This window comes from Heloderma suspectum, chromosome 6, assembly GCF_057233095.1.
Source record: "Heloderma suspectum isolate Gila_16-S chromosome 6, 16-S_ref, whole genome shotgun sequence".
NCBI lineage: Eukaryota > Metazoa > Chordata > Lepidosauria > Squamata > Helodermatidae > Heloderma > Heloderma suspectum.
In genome coordinates, this window is record NC_139463.1 from 12,762,502 (window position 1) to 12,778,101 (window position 15,600).

At 46.5% G+C, this 15,600-nt stretch overlaps 1 protein-coding gene across 1 annotated transcript in view; it reads right to left on the bottom strand.

Moving 5' to 3' along the window:
• Positions 1–354: 354 nt before the first annotated feature.
• Positions 355–15,600, bottom strand: part of JAM3 (junctional adhesion molecule 3) — a 48,821-nt gene continuing 33,575 nt past the window's right edge. Inside the window, exons 6-9 of the mRNA XM_084803636.1 lie at positions 11,589–11,688; positions 10,069–10,198; positions 6,977–7,031; positions 355–5,165 (exon numbers count right to left, since the gene is read on the bottom strand). Coding sequence (XP_084659762.1) covers positions 5,130–5,165; positions 6,977–7,031; positions 10,069–10,198; positions 11,589–11,688 — 321 coding nt within the window. The 3' untranslated portion in view covers positions 355–5,129. The remainder of the gene's footprint in view (positions 5,166–6,976; positions 7,032–10,068; positions 10,199–11,588; positions 11,689–15,600) is intronic.

Consider the following 15,600-nt stretch of genomic DNA (forward strand, 5'->3'; position numbering starts at 1 on the left):
CCTGGAAACCTCTGTCTGTGATGTCAACTTAAGTCATCAACTGATGATGCAGCCTGTGAATGCACATGTGAGCTTATGTCATGATGACAAAAACAATGGTATGCCTTATTGTGCAGTTTGTATTCAGAGGTCCTGTGAGGCTCCTAGCTCTTGTCTCACATGGATTTCAAGCAGGTGTTGGGTAAATCCTTAATTCCGCCCAGGAACCTGAACAAATACAACAGCACAGCCCTTGGGCAGGCCCAATGGTAATCATGCCTTAGCCATCCAAAAGCAAACTACCAACTTGCCATATCCACCATTCTGTGCAAAGTCCCCCTTTGTACAGAAACCCACACCACTGCAAAGACCACTCACACATGCCTTTTTGATCTTTATGTAAAACATTCTTGGCAAAGTTAAATGCAATACATTAGTACAAACTGGTCAAATATTTACAAAGAGTTCTGTGAACCTATTTCAGGGGTGGAAACCCCTGTCTTGTGAAAGAGATGCCACTGGTGCATTTTTGAGCCCCCAACAGACATATTTTTCTTTAGGGGTGGAGTATCTTGGTAGAATAGGACAGCATCCTTTTAAGTGGGAGGGTTTAAGCACCTCTATGGTACAAATTTAATCTGGATGAACTGATAGGACTTCCATCTAAGGAGTTCTAGTGGCATAAAAAGGAGGCAACCCATCAGTCCGTTCTGCATGAAGTTCTTTATCCCTTTTCACATTAAGAAGGCATTCAAGGCAACAACATACACAAGAGCAGACTTCCCACTGGCTAAAGCTCCTACCATCCTTTTCTGTTCTCCCAATATTCTGACACACTTTCGCACAACCTCCCCCAACCTGGTACTCTCCGGATGTTTTTGACGACAACTCCCAGCATTCGTGATGTTGGCCATGCTGTTGAGAATTTAAACCCAAAACATTGGAGGGTGTGGGATGAGCCAGGCTAGTCTGGGTAATTCTACCACCTCATTCTGCAGCAATGTAGACCAGGCCTGTTTATCGAGCTAAGAGAAACGGGCTAAAACTGACTCAACCTGGGTACGTTCAGTGCTAGCATACACTAAATCCCTCTGCTGCTCAAGTAACCCGTTCCCCTCAAAGCCTACTGTAAACCAAATCTCCTGTCCTCATTATACCTAACCCCCAACTGATATCTGACAGTGGCAGTTTTGTGAAGGTTATGAGCCATGTTAGATCGTGAACCCCTTGCAGAACTACAATTTCCAGGTGGCAAATCATGAACGTTAATCCAGATTACATGTGTAGCACAGATGTACTTCAAATGTGGGAAGTGCTGGTCCTTCATTCTAATAAATTATAATACTGCAAGCCTTTTCTTCTCTGTCGGGTCATACACACAGCCTAGGAAAGGGACAGTGGACAAACTTAAGGCGGAAGAGGGAGCCATTTTGATTCTGAAGGCAACCCTATTCTATCATAATTAAGGTTTACAGGGAGGAAAATGTTTTGGCAGTGGATGAAACACTCTTACTTTGGTCAAATGCCTCTTAGAGGTAGCCATGGTTAAATCCAAACAAGATGGTGGCAGTGTAACGCATTAGTACGGCTTTCCCCATATTGTCTCCACCTTAGCTTGAAAGGAGAGGGCAAAGACTGAGGCTCCTGCACAGAAACAAAATGTGCCAATGACATCTCTTCTAAACCTCCTTTTAAAAACAACACGTAGTGTGCTGGATATTCCAAAGCAGATTAATACAGAACATGAAGAAACTTAACACAAAAAATCCAGAACGCAACGAAATAATACTGTCTGCACCCAAAGTTAAGACCATTAAATTTGTAGTTGAAAAACAACACCACTAAAAAAGTATGCTATGCTTTTCTAAAGAACCACACTTTTTTTCCATCACAGCAAAGAATTGCTCTTGCGACGCAGTTAAGTATCTTGCACTGAATGGCACCACAGCACCCTTCCAGGCTGTAAACAACACAGAGCAAGAAACTCGGAATCATCTGCTTACAGCCAGATGAGTCGGCAGCCCCCATCACTATGCAAAAGCAAAAAAGAAAGCTGTGCATTTTTATGTGCATCAAGCACTCTTGCATCACCCTCTTCTTTCTAGTTTGCAAAAGGAGCTTTTTGCAAGCTGAAATTGGACAAGTTAAAAGGGAGCTGATGGGGGAGAGAACTGCTTTACCTGCCTTAGACTTGCTAATCCGTATGGCTTCATTTGACAACTTAAAAAAAAAAATTAAACCGTTGCCAGGATCCAAAAGACCCATCCAAAGGCTTACAGCTACCTTAGGTGTGCCAAAGGGCTTGCACACACCTGAAGGGATTTGGGGCTTTGTTTCCAAGACCACATTATCTTATCACAAACTTTGAAACTCCCAGCAGTCTCAAAAGTAGTTTGTCATGACACAGCACAGAGGGGTGTGATTTGAGAAAATACATCCCCTCTTAGTTTCCTGGAGCTAGTTTTGCAGTTCTTTTGATCCTGGCTATTATCTTTCCGCTGGAAGAGCAGAAATATTGAGAGAGAGAGAAATCATTGTTCCTGAAGATTACAAAATCTCTTTAGGTGATTCTCTCCTGCTCCTACTGTCACTATTATTTCCCCCATGAAGGAAAACAGGAAGGGAACATATTTCCTCTTGCTTGTTTTGTGCAACTGTATCTGTTCTATGCTCTTTGTTAACAATACTGATATGGTTTGAATCAGCACAGGAGCTCCGGCCTGTCATTAAACAAAACAAAACAAAAAACGCCTTAAAAATAGCGACATTATTATTTAACACTGTTTGGCCTACCAACCTATTTACATTTTAAATAGAAACATTAACCACTTTTTTGTTGTTGAAGTAATCAAAATATATCTTTGCAAAAAAATCAGAATGCAGAATTCTACAAAAGAAGGAATGGGAATAGTAGAAAAGCTTTGCCTTCATCGTGATACCACATTGGAATTCTCGCCCTGTGCCTAAGAGGGCTCGACTGTTGCGTTTACCCAGCCAGGGTGACACTGAGGTGATTAGACTGGCATGGAAAGGGGCACAAGATAGGCAAGATGGCATCATGCAGATTAGACTGATTAGATGCTGTGTGAGCACAGGGGATGTTTTAGGTAGAGCGAGGAACACTCCTTCTCTTGGTTTGAAAAAGGCCAAAATTTGGCGGGAAATCTACAAAAGAGCAGCTGTGTCTCTCTATGCTGTTTCTGGGGGATTAGTTGTTTTGCTGTGAACCATGACACCCTGAGTTGGAAATCCAAAACACAAGGAGGAGTGGGGGGACCGACTTGCGGGCATCCTGTGGCCCTGGCAGCTGACAAGGTAGAACTGACGAGACATCATCTGTCTGATAAGCCTACCAGATAATTAAAAGTCAGAAGGACACAGGATCCTCCAATGCAAATACAGTAGATTCTCTCTGTCTCACACACACACACCTGCAGTTCTATTCCCAACTTACATAACTCCCAAGGACTAGACCTCACAGAGGTGGGTGACTGTGCTGTACCCCTTCCTCATGCAAGGGGGGGGGGGTCATCACATGACCGAACAGTCTTCCAAACAAAAAATCCTATATACAGAAGGGTTTTAGCCTAGTCTTCTTCCTGGCATGCTGGTTTTCTATGTGGAAGGATTTTTTGTTGTTGTTAAATGTAGTTTGGTATGGAGAAACACTGTCCGAATTAAGCCCAAATTATGCCGGTATTAGTGAAGTTGTCATGGTGTGTTTCATTGTCATAACTTTCATGTTAATAAAAATACTATGCCGCCGTTGCTAAGGGGAGTGGCGAACGGGGGGAGAGAATGTGCAGAGATGGCAGAGGATATGAGGAATGCCTAGCTGAGTCCAAATCTCCTCCTTTCCCTGAGCTAAGCCCTGCTTCCCTCACCAGCATAATGTTCCACAAAACAAAACACCTTGTATTTTGGAGACCAAGATGGCTGCCCCACCACCTTCCTTTCTGCTGAACCCCCACCAGACACAATGGAAGATAAGATTACAACCAGCTCAGGAACAAATCACAGCATAGTGTCAAGAGTACATCAGCCTCAGCAAGAAATGCAGTTCATATGTACATGAACCATGCAGAACCCATCATGTTCTTTGCTCTTTTTGTACATGTATATGTGTGTGTGCGCGCGCGCATGTATGTATATCTCCAGAGACAGGGCTACTGCCCTTGTTTCTCAAGAACTCTGGCGAAACAGCACAATGCACAAAAAGAGCAAAGAACACAATGGGTTCTATATGGTTACCTCTGTTAACCCCTGGAGGTGTTCATGGGGAAGGTCTTGTAGCCTATTCACAGCAGCCTATTTGTGCACTGTGTGTGGGTACAGAGACTGGATTCTAGAACATCATCATGCTGTTCCTGCCATCGCTATTGGGCTCTCTGTGGGAGCGTTTGTTGTTTTAGGTGTGCTCTTTAAAAAATAAAATGTTATTGTGGTTTTAATGTTGCTGCGGGGCAGGGGGAGGAAGTACAGGATCCCAACTAGTTACTTTGGCATAATAGAGGCCATCTTCACTACTTCATAGGATTGGGCTGCCAGCCACGCTGCTGGAAGGTAAGGGCTTTCTACTCTTCATAGCCAGAATTTCATTCTACTTCCACTGTAACACGTGTGTGTGTGCGTGCGTGCGTGCGAGAGAGAGAGAGCGAGAGAGAGAGAGAGCAAACCAAACCAGTTTTGAAGACTGTTTTCCCCTGTTCAGCTCAGATCCCTGGCAGTTTGTAAACCCCAAGCAGAAAGCAGTCCAACAACCTCCAACAGCACGGAAGAATATGATCCCAGGGAGGGGCACTCATCCTTCTACAGAATCATTTTCTCCAGCCAAAGGTGACAGAGATGCTCTCCTTGCCACCAGGAAGGACTGCAACAATCCATGTGGTACCTTCTAGGGAAGAAGATATCGGTTTGGTTGTTAAACATCATCGCTTGACTTTGGCCAAAAAAAGGAGGGAAAAGCCAAAATCAGGTATGCGCACATGTACGCACGGGTGGGTCTTCTCGTCTGCTTGGGTTTTTTGATTCCTCTAAACACTTCCGCACACTTGGTTCATTATCTGCTCTTGCATAAAGAGTTCCAGAAGGAGTTTCCCCCCCTGCCGTTCATCCTTGCTGGTGGGCAAAATCCAAATTCCTCCGCCATTTCATATCACAAACGAAGACTTGTGCCTAAAGTCACCCTGGAATGGAGACATGGAAAAGTGTGCCAGGGTATGTTTCAAGAAGTCCTCTCTGTGCCTCCCACAACCCACCTGACCCAAGCTAAACTGAACCCTGGTGGAAGGAAAGTGGAGTCATGACAAGCTGTTTTGGTCTCCCCCACCTAAGGCTTGTGTAGCACCCCATGGTTACTGCTGTTGCAGCAGAGAGGCTTAAACCCGGCCTCTGCTCCATCTCCCTCTTTGGCCCTCCTGGATTCTCCTTGGTCTCAGAAAGGGAGGTGAAGGGGTTAACCGGCACCTGATTCTGCCTGCTCCTGCTGCTCATCTTTCTCACCCAGCAGAAGGAGGGTGAAGGCCTGGCCTCTCCCTTCATCAGCCTCCCCACAGCCCTGCATCTCCCATATGCATTGCTTATCTTTCTTCAAATGCATTGCTTATCTTTCTTCAAATGCATTGCTTATCTTTCTTCAAATGCATTGCTTATCTTTCTTCAAATGCATTGCTTATCTTTCTTCAAATGCATTGCTTATCTTTCTCCAAAATGCAGAAAATGCACATTTTGAAACAGAGGACGCTTTGGAAAGTCTTTCTGCAACTTAGCTGGAGGAGGATAAGTGGCCCCTGAGGAAGGAAATTCCTTTCCGAAACATGTTGGGCATAATAAAAAAGTTTTCTCAGACACTTGAGATAGTTTTCTCTTCTGTTTTGGGAAACAAAAGAGCTTTCTCCTCTTGCTGTTTCCATATGTATTGCTGCAACGACCACATATCTTATGAGACTTCCCCGGCCTCTCGTGAATCTTCCTGTAGGCAGCTACACTCTGCCACTGGTGTCTCTGGAACCTAAATATGTTATGCAAATTAAGGGAGCGATCCTATGCATGTTTAGACAGAAAAAAAAGTCCTACAACTTCCAGCATTCCCCATCTGGGAGGGGAATGCTGGGAGTTGTAGGACTTTGTCTGTCTAAACATGCACAGGATTGCACCCGAAGTCAACTTCCGTATTTAATATATGTATAATATATGATATGAGGAACATCAGCTTATGGACGCTTCTCCCCATGAATTTCAAGGCTGGAATGAATCACGGTAAATAGTTCTTGGTGTTTTTTTTAAATGCTAATAAAGCATCATGTATGAGTAAGAGAAAATTATGCAAATCCACTCAATTTGCTTAATTTATAGAAGTTACAGAATCCAGCATTTCTCAGGGCAGACCCAGAATGTTAAATTTGTTTAGCCAGAGGATACATAGCCCAGAACTCTACCCTAATGATTAAATGGGCACAGTGAGAGAGAGGTTGCCCATTAAAAAACAAAAATGAACAAAAATGAACCAGGAAGCTTTAACAGAGCCTCACATTTAACTATTCCACGCAGACGACTGAGTGGGCTAGCGGAGGACGGATGGATCATTTGCATGCTAACTGCAGAGGAAGGAGAGAATTTCCCCAGGTAGAAGGCTTTTAAAAAAAACTCACCTGCTAGCAGCCTGCAATTCCATGCTGACCGCAAAGGAGGGGACTTTTCCTCGGCAGCCAGTATGGAAACACAGCCTACTAGCCTTTTAGCAGGTGAGTAAACAAAAACAAAAACCCTGCAGGCTAGTCACTTTTGTTGGCTTATTTGCAAGGCTGCTTTAATGTCTCATCTTTGTGTTAATGTTTGTCCAGCCTCCTTCCCTTGGCCACTTCAAGGAGCCTTCTGGTCTGCCTCCTCTGGCTCATTTCAAACAGAAGAGCAGATACAGTGTCCGCAGCCTAACCTTCCCCTGCCCTGCTCTTTTTTAATGCACTTCTGGACTTCTAGCCCAATCAGACCCTCTTACCTCTTCATCCGTGCGGATGTAGTTCACGCCATCTGGTTTCGCTGGAGTCTTGTAGCTGAAACGAGGGAAGACATTATTTACTGGGGGCAGGGCTGTGAAGGCAACAAGCTGTTCAGCTGACAGTACCCAAAATTTCATTGCTGCTCAGGTGGCTCTCCCACAAATGACATTTTTCGTCCTCACTTTAGTCCTACCACTTTGACCCTGAGGCATGCAGCACAGTGCGGTGGCAAAGCCGTGGGGTGGCAGAATGGACCGTACCATTTCAGATTGCAGGGGCAGGATACCATTTTTAAATGCTTCCCCCCATGTTTAGAAAACACACATACACAAACTAAAACCTCCCCGGCAGAAGAGAAGTAGCACAGAGAAAGGTTCTAGCCCTGTTCTCTGGTCTAGCAGGGCTGGCCCTACCATTAGGGAGAGTGAGGCAGCTGCCAGGCACAGCTGATTTGGGGTGTCATGAAGGAGCAGCAATTGATTGTTTGCTTCATTTATTATTTTTGTAGTCTTACTACCAGGGAGGGGAAGACATGCTTGTAGGATTTTCTGCCTCAGACACTAAATTAACTTGGCTAGCTTCGGGTACTATGTGCCCTGACCTGGGTGCTGACCACTGACTGCTCTGCCTCAGGCAGCAAAGGGCCAGCCATCCTGCCCCATGTGTTACTTTTATACTTACAGGCAGTTTTTTTTCAAGCACTGGAATATTCATATACCACTCCTTCCCACAGCCTGAGCAGTACAATCCATTCTACCATCTCCTCCTCCTCACTGTATTCTGCTGCATGTCTGTATATCCAGCCTTTTAGGGTGAAATCCTATGCATGTTTAGTCGGAAAAAAGTCCTAGAACTCCCAGCATGCCCCAGCCAGCACTGCTGGCTGGAACATGCTGGGAGTTGTAGGATGTTTTTCTGTCTAAGCATGCATAGGATTGTGCCTTTAGTTGACGGGATGTCCTGTGCCTGCATGTTATTTGTTCTATTTGCCCCATCCCACCCCCACCACCCAATTTTGGACACGCGAGTCACACATATTGGTTTGGGAGCTTAAAAGAAACACCAGACATTGTAGTTGCGATTTAAGCCCACAATCCAGAAAGTTCCAACAATTTCTCCACTCTGTCAAATAAAAAACGCCACAAAGCTCTGGTTCCACTGTACTGAAGAGTGTGTGTGTGTGTGTGTGTGTGAGAATGAATTCTAAGGGTGCCCACTTGAAGCAATGCTGAAGGATTCCATTGTGAAGATGAGCCAGAGTCTTGATAGCTGGGGGAGTAAGAAGGTTGTTTGTCAACACTGCATGCATGTAGAACCTGGCAGGTTGATATCATTACATAGACAACCCAGGAAATATTGTAGAAAGGAGGTGGGGTGAGAAACCCCACCCAACGATATCCTAAACACTGGATAGTCTCAAGGAATACATTTTTTATGTTGTTGGTTTTCCTAACAGAGGCTTTGTGCCTTTAACTGAATAGCAGGCAGAAATGGAAGTGAACCTTTTACAATGTACAAAAGATAACAAGCTCATCTTTCCAACTTCCTCGGGCATTTGGGTGAGTGGATGTTCCTCTGGCCTGGTGCCAGCATCTCTGAGCTGTGTGCCCCCCACACACACATATGCAGTGAGCTCATTTGTACCCCATTCTCAGCAGGCCTGCCCTTAAGACAGCTTCACCAGCAGGGGACAGCTACCATTTTCAAGACATCAGAAAGATTTGTTTCCCCCTATTTTGTTACTGGCCGTATAAAAATAATTGCACACTCCTGCTCTTTGTGCTATGGATGTGCTCTGACGTCACCCAGAAACGGATCCGTATCAAGGTATGCCCAAACCAGAACACCTCACCAGACCCAGCCTCTCTATCAGCAAGGCTGATCTCTGGCTCTGAATTCCAGCAGCTCAGAAGCCTAGGTCAGTTTAACAAATGGAATGGCAGTGTTATCTTCCTCTGCCCTTGTGTCTTCCTTTTCCTGGGATGTCATTTCCTGTTGGGGCTAATTTTAAGCCATCGGTCCACACATTATTGCAGCTGGCCAGAGGAAGGCAGCCTCATTTCCCTTCATCCAGCAGAGAGAACATAACAGAAAAGATGAGCACCAGCAGAAAGGAATGCAGGGTGCCCCTGAGTCAGGGGTTTAGGCCTGGGACTCCTGCCCAATGCCAGCAAGTCAAAGTTCTGTGTTCAGAAGCCATGGTGCAAACCTGTAAATTAAAGGGCACAGGGGCCCTATAGAGAAACAGGTTCTAGGGTCCTTCATTTTGGACCCGTATCATCCTTCTACAAGCCTTCCTATGCAAACGTGGGAACAGATGCAGGCCGTGTACATCCTGCCTCGTTTCACTCATCTGCTTCCACATCCTCCCCTGCAGTATTCCCGCAGCCCTGCATCTCTCCAAGTTTGCCACCGGCTCCACTGCCCCCCCGCCTCAGCTGCTCTGAGGCTCGCAGGGTGCTTCTAGGCTAGGCTGTCATAGCACTGTCATCTTGCCTTATTCACAGAGTTTTACGGGAGGTCCAAACGATGACGTCTTCTATCTGCTAGCTCGGCCAGCTGCCGCAGCACTTCCTTTTGCCAGCAGGGACAACCAGGTTAGGAGGAAGATGAGGAGGCGAAGGAGGAACCACCAAAGCAGTAGCCACCACATCAGCAGCTGCAGCAGCCACAGTTAAGACCTTGATAGCAAGCTGCAACCCAGCGACAGGGCTGGGCCCTTTTAAGCCTCTGAGCCCTTGGCAGCTGCCTGTTCATGTCGACCCTTGACGCCGGGCCTGCTGAATAACATTTATCTTAATTTTTTGCTTGTGTTTCCATCACTAAACACTGATTCCTTGTCTTAATTGACTGTGTGGTTTACCAGGAAAAATTACGTTCATTACACCAAGTCAGGGGCACTGCTCTGTGACGTAGTTAGCCTATCATTTACTCCAGTCCTATGCAGATGTGTATGCAGATTGATTTAATAGCATGATCTGTTGCGCGCTCCCTCCCTCCCTCTGGAAATCCTGACCTTTTGCTCTCTCTGCTTACGGAAATCCTCAAGGGGATGCAGCAGGTTGAAGGATTGCTTGCTTAGTAGGCATACCTGTTTCCATTCTGCTTGTTGTTTACAAATAAACCCTTCTTGTAGGCACAGCAGATTCCCACCGTGATCAGCGACAGGACCCCAATGACCACCAAGATTCCCCCGACAATTGCGGCAATGTTAAGGTCATCTGGAGGAGGAAAGAGAGCATCAATGTCCAGCCCATCCCTGCAAGGAAGAACCAGATGTTCCAGCTTTGCACTGCCCAACAAACACCAAGCTGCAAATGAGGAAGAGGCAGTGAACATAACAACTGATACCATCAAGCGGTGATCCAAAGAAGGGAGGATGAAAGTCATGTGCTGCCACGTTATGGCTGTGCAGATGCAGATAGAAGCTCGCACTGGCATAAACAAAAGAGCGTCATCAGCCTGTTCACAGCCACAACCTGGCAGTGCCCTATCAAAATATGGACCACCAACATCCTCCCTGCTTGGGCATTTCAGGAGAACAGTATACTGCCCCCTCTGGGCCTCACCATTTGCCACATGGTGCTGGCTGCCAGGCACTGCCACACAGCAGTGGCAGTGGAAATCACAGGGCACACAGCATGGTGGATCTCCAGTAAAGGAAAAACAACCCATGTGTGTGGCCCCATGCCAACTTAAAAGCAAATGAGCCTAAGTGCTTGTAAATGAAATAAGGCATGTTTTTTCCTTGTTTGCCTGTGACTTCACTTCCCTCCCCTTCCTCTTGTCTTCCCTGTGTGAATTTTAGATTGTAAGCTCCTTGGGACAGAGATCTCTCTTACACTTTTTTACAGTGCCTAGTGCTGTGCCCAGAATTTCACCCTATCTGTGAGAAACTGCTGTAGAACTTCTCCTCCCCTAGGGGGAATTTGATGAAATTGTCCCCCGTCCCCCAATTTCTTTGCCCACAAATAGGCTGGAGAATTTTGAGAGGCCGTTTGTGCACAGCTCTAACAGTGCCATGCACACTGATGGTATGAAATAACAACACATCTGATCAGTTAAGTTATTTTAAAGGATAATCAAAACTACCTTCCACATCCTCTCTGAGTAACTTCTCCTCTCTTTGTCCCCACTTCCTAAAGAAACAGGCATGTTTGTGGCACCATATTTGGGCGTCCCACAAACAGCAGGTGCTTCTGATCTGTCCCACTTTAGACTGCAACTGGGGAGAGGCGGGTGGGGCTCATATAATGGACTGCCCCTTCATGCCCCCCTAGAAACTCCCTGCATATGGAAAACTGGCAAGTCAGGAGGAAACAGCTACAGCAAAACCTTTCTTCCTGACGTTTAGATTGCTATCTACTGGGAACCTTTGCAGAGGAGCACTTGGTCAGGCAATTGGTCCACCTGAAGCTTGAAGTGGTACAGCCCAAACATGCCAGCTTTTTGCGTGAACTAAATAAAGAGTTCGCACAAGAGTTAGGGTTGTTGCTCAGAGGGAGATTCATTTGAGGGGGGCGGGGCAGAAGAGCACCTCCAGCCCCACCCCAGTCCCACTGAACATCAGCGCCCCCTTCTAGACTTCCATCTAGGAAGTCCGCTACTCACAGACTTCCATCGCCATGTCCTCACACCAGGCATCACCGACGGCGTTCATTGCTCTGCAGGAGTAACGGCCCGAGTCTCCTTTCTGCACTTCACTGAAGACCTGTGAGAGTTATAATTGTAATCCTAGTAATACGCGGTGTTTACTAAACCTTTTCCCAAGCACTCCAGAGCATTTCACATCCATCACAGGCCTCCAGAGACCGCACCATTTCAAAATGCAAGTGTGTGTGTGTGTGTGTGGGGGGGGTGTCATATGTTTCAAGGCTCCCTATGTAAAAAAAACAAAACACCTGTATGTGGAAAAAGGAGCACTAGCCTAGACTTCTCCTTGATGTGCTAGTTTTTTTACACACAGACATTTTTCTACACAGGGAGCATTCAGTCATGAAATAAACACATATTCTTCCACTGTTCACCCCAACTCTCGTTTCCCCCCCCCTTTCCTTTGTTGTCTCCATGTTGTGTTGAATACACTGTAAGACCCTTGGGGCAGGGGCCTGTGCTCTTGTACTTTGTGAAGCACCATGCTCTTAGATGGAGCAATTATAATAATATTCCCCTATCTGAATTCTGAAGTGGTACAGTACCAGATATCCCCATTGCATGCCTTTTCTGAAAATGTATATTAGCCTGAAATTGTACCTATTAGAGAACTGGAGGCTGCAAGCAGGGCAGTGTATCCTCCCTCCTAACAGAAGTATTCCTGTTCAGGGTTCCAGCCATGCCCTCCTCCAAGATATTCCATTCCATGTTTAGTCCTCATTGGGCGCGGGGGGGGGGGGGGGCTTGCCTCCTTATTCTCCCCCCCCCCCCACTCCACAATTTTTGGTACTTCTACAAACCTCGGGGATTATGCTGATACCACTTTTTTTTCCTCAACAGCCCCATTTTGGATCCATTTCTGTCCACATTCATCACCTGGGTTATTATAAGGAGTGCTGGGCTGAGAGAAAGAACATAAAAAGCCTACAGTGAAAGTAGAATGTTAGGAACACACTAAGCCGCTCTGGTCCATCTAACCCAGGCTTGTCAATGCTGACCAGCTCTCCAGAGTTTCAGGCAGGAGTTATTTCCCAGCCCTACCTGGAGATGAACGTGGAACCTTCTGCATGCAAGGCAGGTCCCCTACCACTACGCCACATCCCTTCCAGCTACAGCTGCTCTTCCAGCCAGCGGAGTCTGGAATGCAGAGTCTCCCAGCAATGATCCAGCACTTCAGCGATATACATAAAGGAAGCATTCCCGTGCTGCACAAGGCTTGCAGTCCATGGATGAACCGGTAGCTAATTTTCTACTGGCAGACAGCAGCCCAGAAAGCCTTCTCTTGGGAAAGTGTAAGCTGAGGGTGGCAGAGGAGGTGGTGACTGCCCGCAAAAATGGACAAGAAGCGTTTTCGCTCCTACGTTATGTACCTATATTTAGCGCACAGAAGAACTACTGAACGACACATCGAGGGGATGTTGGCAGTTTCTTTCTTGCTGCGCAATTCCAGGGAAAAGGCACTTGGCTATAAATACCAGTGGTCTATAGCCGTAATGAAGTAGGGGAAAGAAAATGAGAGAGAGAACGTTTTCTCTTTTCTTCCCAGGAGTCTGAACTCAAGAGACATCCAATGAAAGAGACAGGCAGAAGTTTCAGGCAAGTGTAAGCAAAGTAGTTCTTCTCTTTATGTGAGACGTCATTCACTCAAAGAATTTGCCATAAAATGTGGGAATGCCCATGAGCATAAATGGCGTCTGTCTGTCTGTCTGTCTATCTATCTATCTATCTATCTATCTATCAAAATAAAAGGATGGGTCAGTTTAATGGAGGATAGAACTATCATTTAGCTAGCATGCTGGCCCAATAGAGGGTACATGTTTAGAGGCAATATCCCTGTGAATACCAGGTGCTGGGGATGAACAATAGGAGAGGGTGCTGTCTTAGAATCATAGAATAGTAGGGTTGGAAGGGGCCTATAAGACCATCAAGTCCAGCCACCTGCCCAATGCAGGAATCCAAGTCAAAGCATCCCTGACAGGTGGCTGTCCAGCCTCATCCTGAATGCCTCCAGTGTGGGAGAGCCCACCACCTCCCTAGGTAATTGGTTCTGTTGTCGTATTGCTCCAACAGTCAGGAAGTTTTTCCTGATGTTCAGCTGGAATCTGGCTTCCTGTAACTTGAATCCATTATTCCATGTGCTGCACTCTGGGATGATCAAGAATTGATCCTAGCCTTCCTCTCTGTGACAACCTTTCAAGTACTTAAACAGCGCTATCCTATCTCCCCTCAGTCTTCTCTTCACAAGGCTAAACATGCCCAGTTCTTTCAGTCTCTCCTCAGAGGGCTTTGTTTCCAGCCGCCTGATCATCTGCATTGCCCTCCTCTGAACCCTCTCCAGTTTGTTTGCATCCTTCTTAAAGTGCGGTGCCCAGAACTGGACAGAGTACTCAAGCTGAGGCCTAACCTGTGCTGAGTAGAGAGGAACTAGTACTTCATGTGATTTGGAAGGTATACTTCCATTAATGCAGCCCAAAATAGCATTTGCCTTTTTTGCAGCCACATCACATTGTTGGCCCATATTCAGCTTGTGATCTACAACAATTCCAAGATCCTTCTCGCTTGTAGTGTTGTTGAGCCAAGTATCCCCCACCTTGTAACTGTGCCTTTGGTTTCTTTTTCCTAGGTGCAGAACTTGGCATTTATCCCTATTAAATGCCATTCTGTTGTTTTCTGCCCAGCGCTCCAGTCTATCAAGATCACTTTGAATTATGTGCTCTCTCTCAGCTTCCATCACGCAACTGTTTTGGCCACTGTTAGAACCAGAACTCCGGGCTGGAAAGATCTTTAGCCTGATCCGGCAAGGCACCATCCTGTGCCCTCCTTTGCAATTCTCTCCAGAACCCTCGGTGCAATAAGCTGCACCTCTGATTAGCCATGATTGCTAAAGGTTTGGCCAGCTTGACATCCGCTGGCTTCCATTTTAAAAAGGCAGAACTTCACGGCAAGAGACAGCCATCAAAGCAGCTTCTCGGGAAGAGCAATACTACTTGCAGTTAGGCTGGGGTGGGGAGGCCTTCACCACATCTATTACCTTGGCATTTCACCAAACCCAGGGCAGAAAGTGGGGGCAGCGGCAGCCGTTTTCTTCCCCCCCCCATTAACTACAACAGGCTGGCATAACGTCTCTCTGATTCCAGGCGAATGTGTGTGTGTGTGGGGACTGTGGATGTGGTGCACATACGGCCTCCCCCGATACACCCCTGATGCCTGCACTGGCGGAGTGTTCCGCTGGCGTACCGGGGCACCTCCAGCAGCGTAAGTGCCACGGTGCCAGCAGAGCAGCACTTACACCGCTTCCTAAGGTCTTCCCACTAGCCTTTTGGGGAGAGTAGGATTGGACCCGCCATGGCTCTGTGCTTCTGTTTTCTATCTCTCCTAAACAACAAAGCCCAGCCGTCTTCCTTGTTTCCAACCAACTTCAGAGACTCGTAAATACTTTGGAAGAGAACCTACCATGGAGAGGTATAAAACGTATAAAATTCTGCCTTTCCGGGATGAGCCAACGGGTTCAACTTGATTCGACTCAGCCTTCGTTAGTATGAAGGACAGAAATCTTACAATAAGCTTCTCTGATAGTCATCTCACATCCCTGTCTCTTCCCATTGCATATTGATCGCTCTACATCACAAGGGATAGGCGATTCCACATTCTCCAGTCCAGAAAGGTTTTCCCCTACGAAAGGAGGCAGGGCTGAACTTCTGGGAAGATTCTTTTAGGTAAGGAGATCCTGCTGTTCTGGGGTAGATTCCAGCATTCCTTTACTTTTGTTTCTGATTGCATGAGCTTCGGGCTTCAGTGGAGGTATTCTGTCTGCCTCCTATCCCCTTGGGATTTGACTCGAACGTAACGAAAGCAAGTGTGAACCTGCCTCCAACCCCCTATAGCAGGGGAGGGCAGAAAATAGACCAGGATCCACTGGTAGATTTCTGTGTGATTTGCAGTAAATCAGCTAAGATTTCTGACTCCTAAT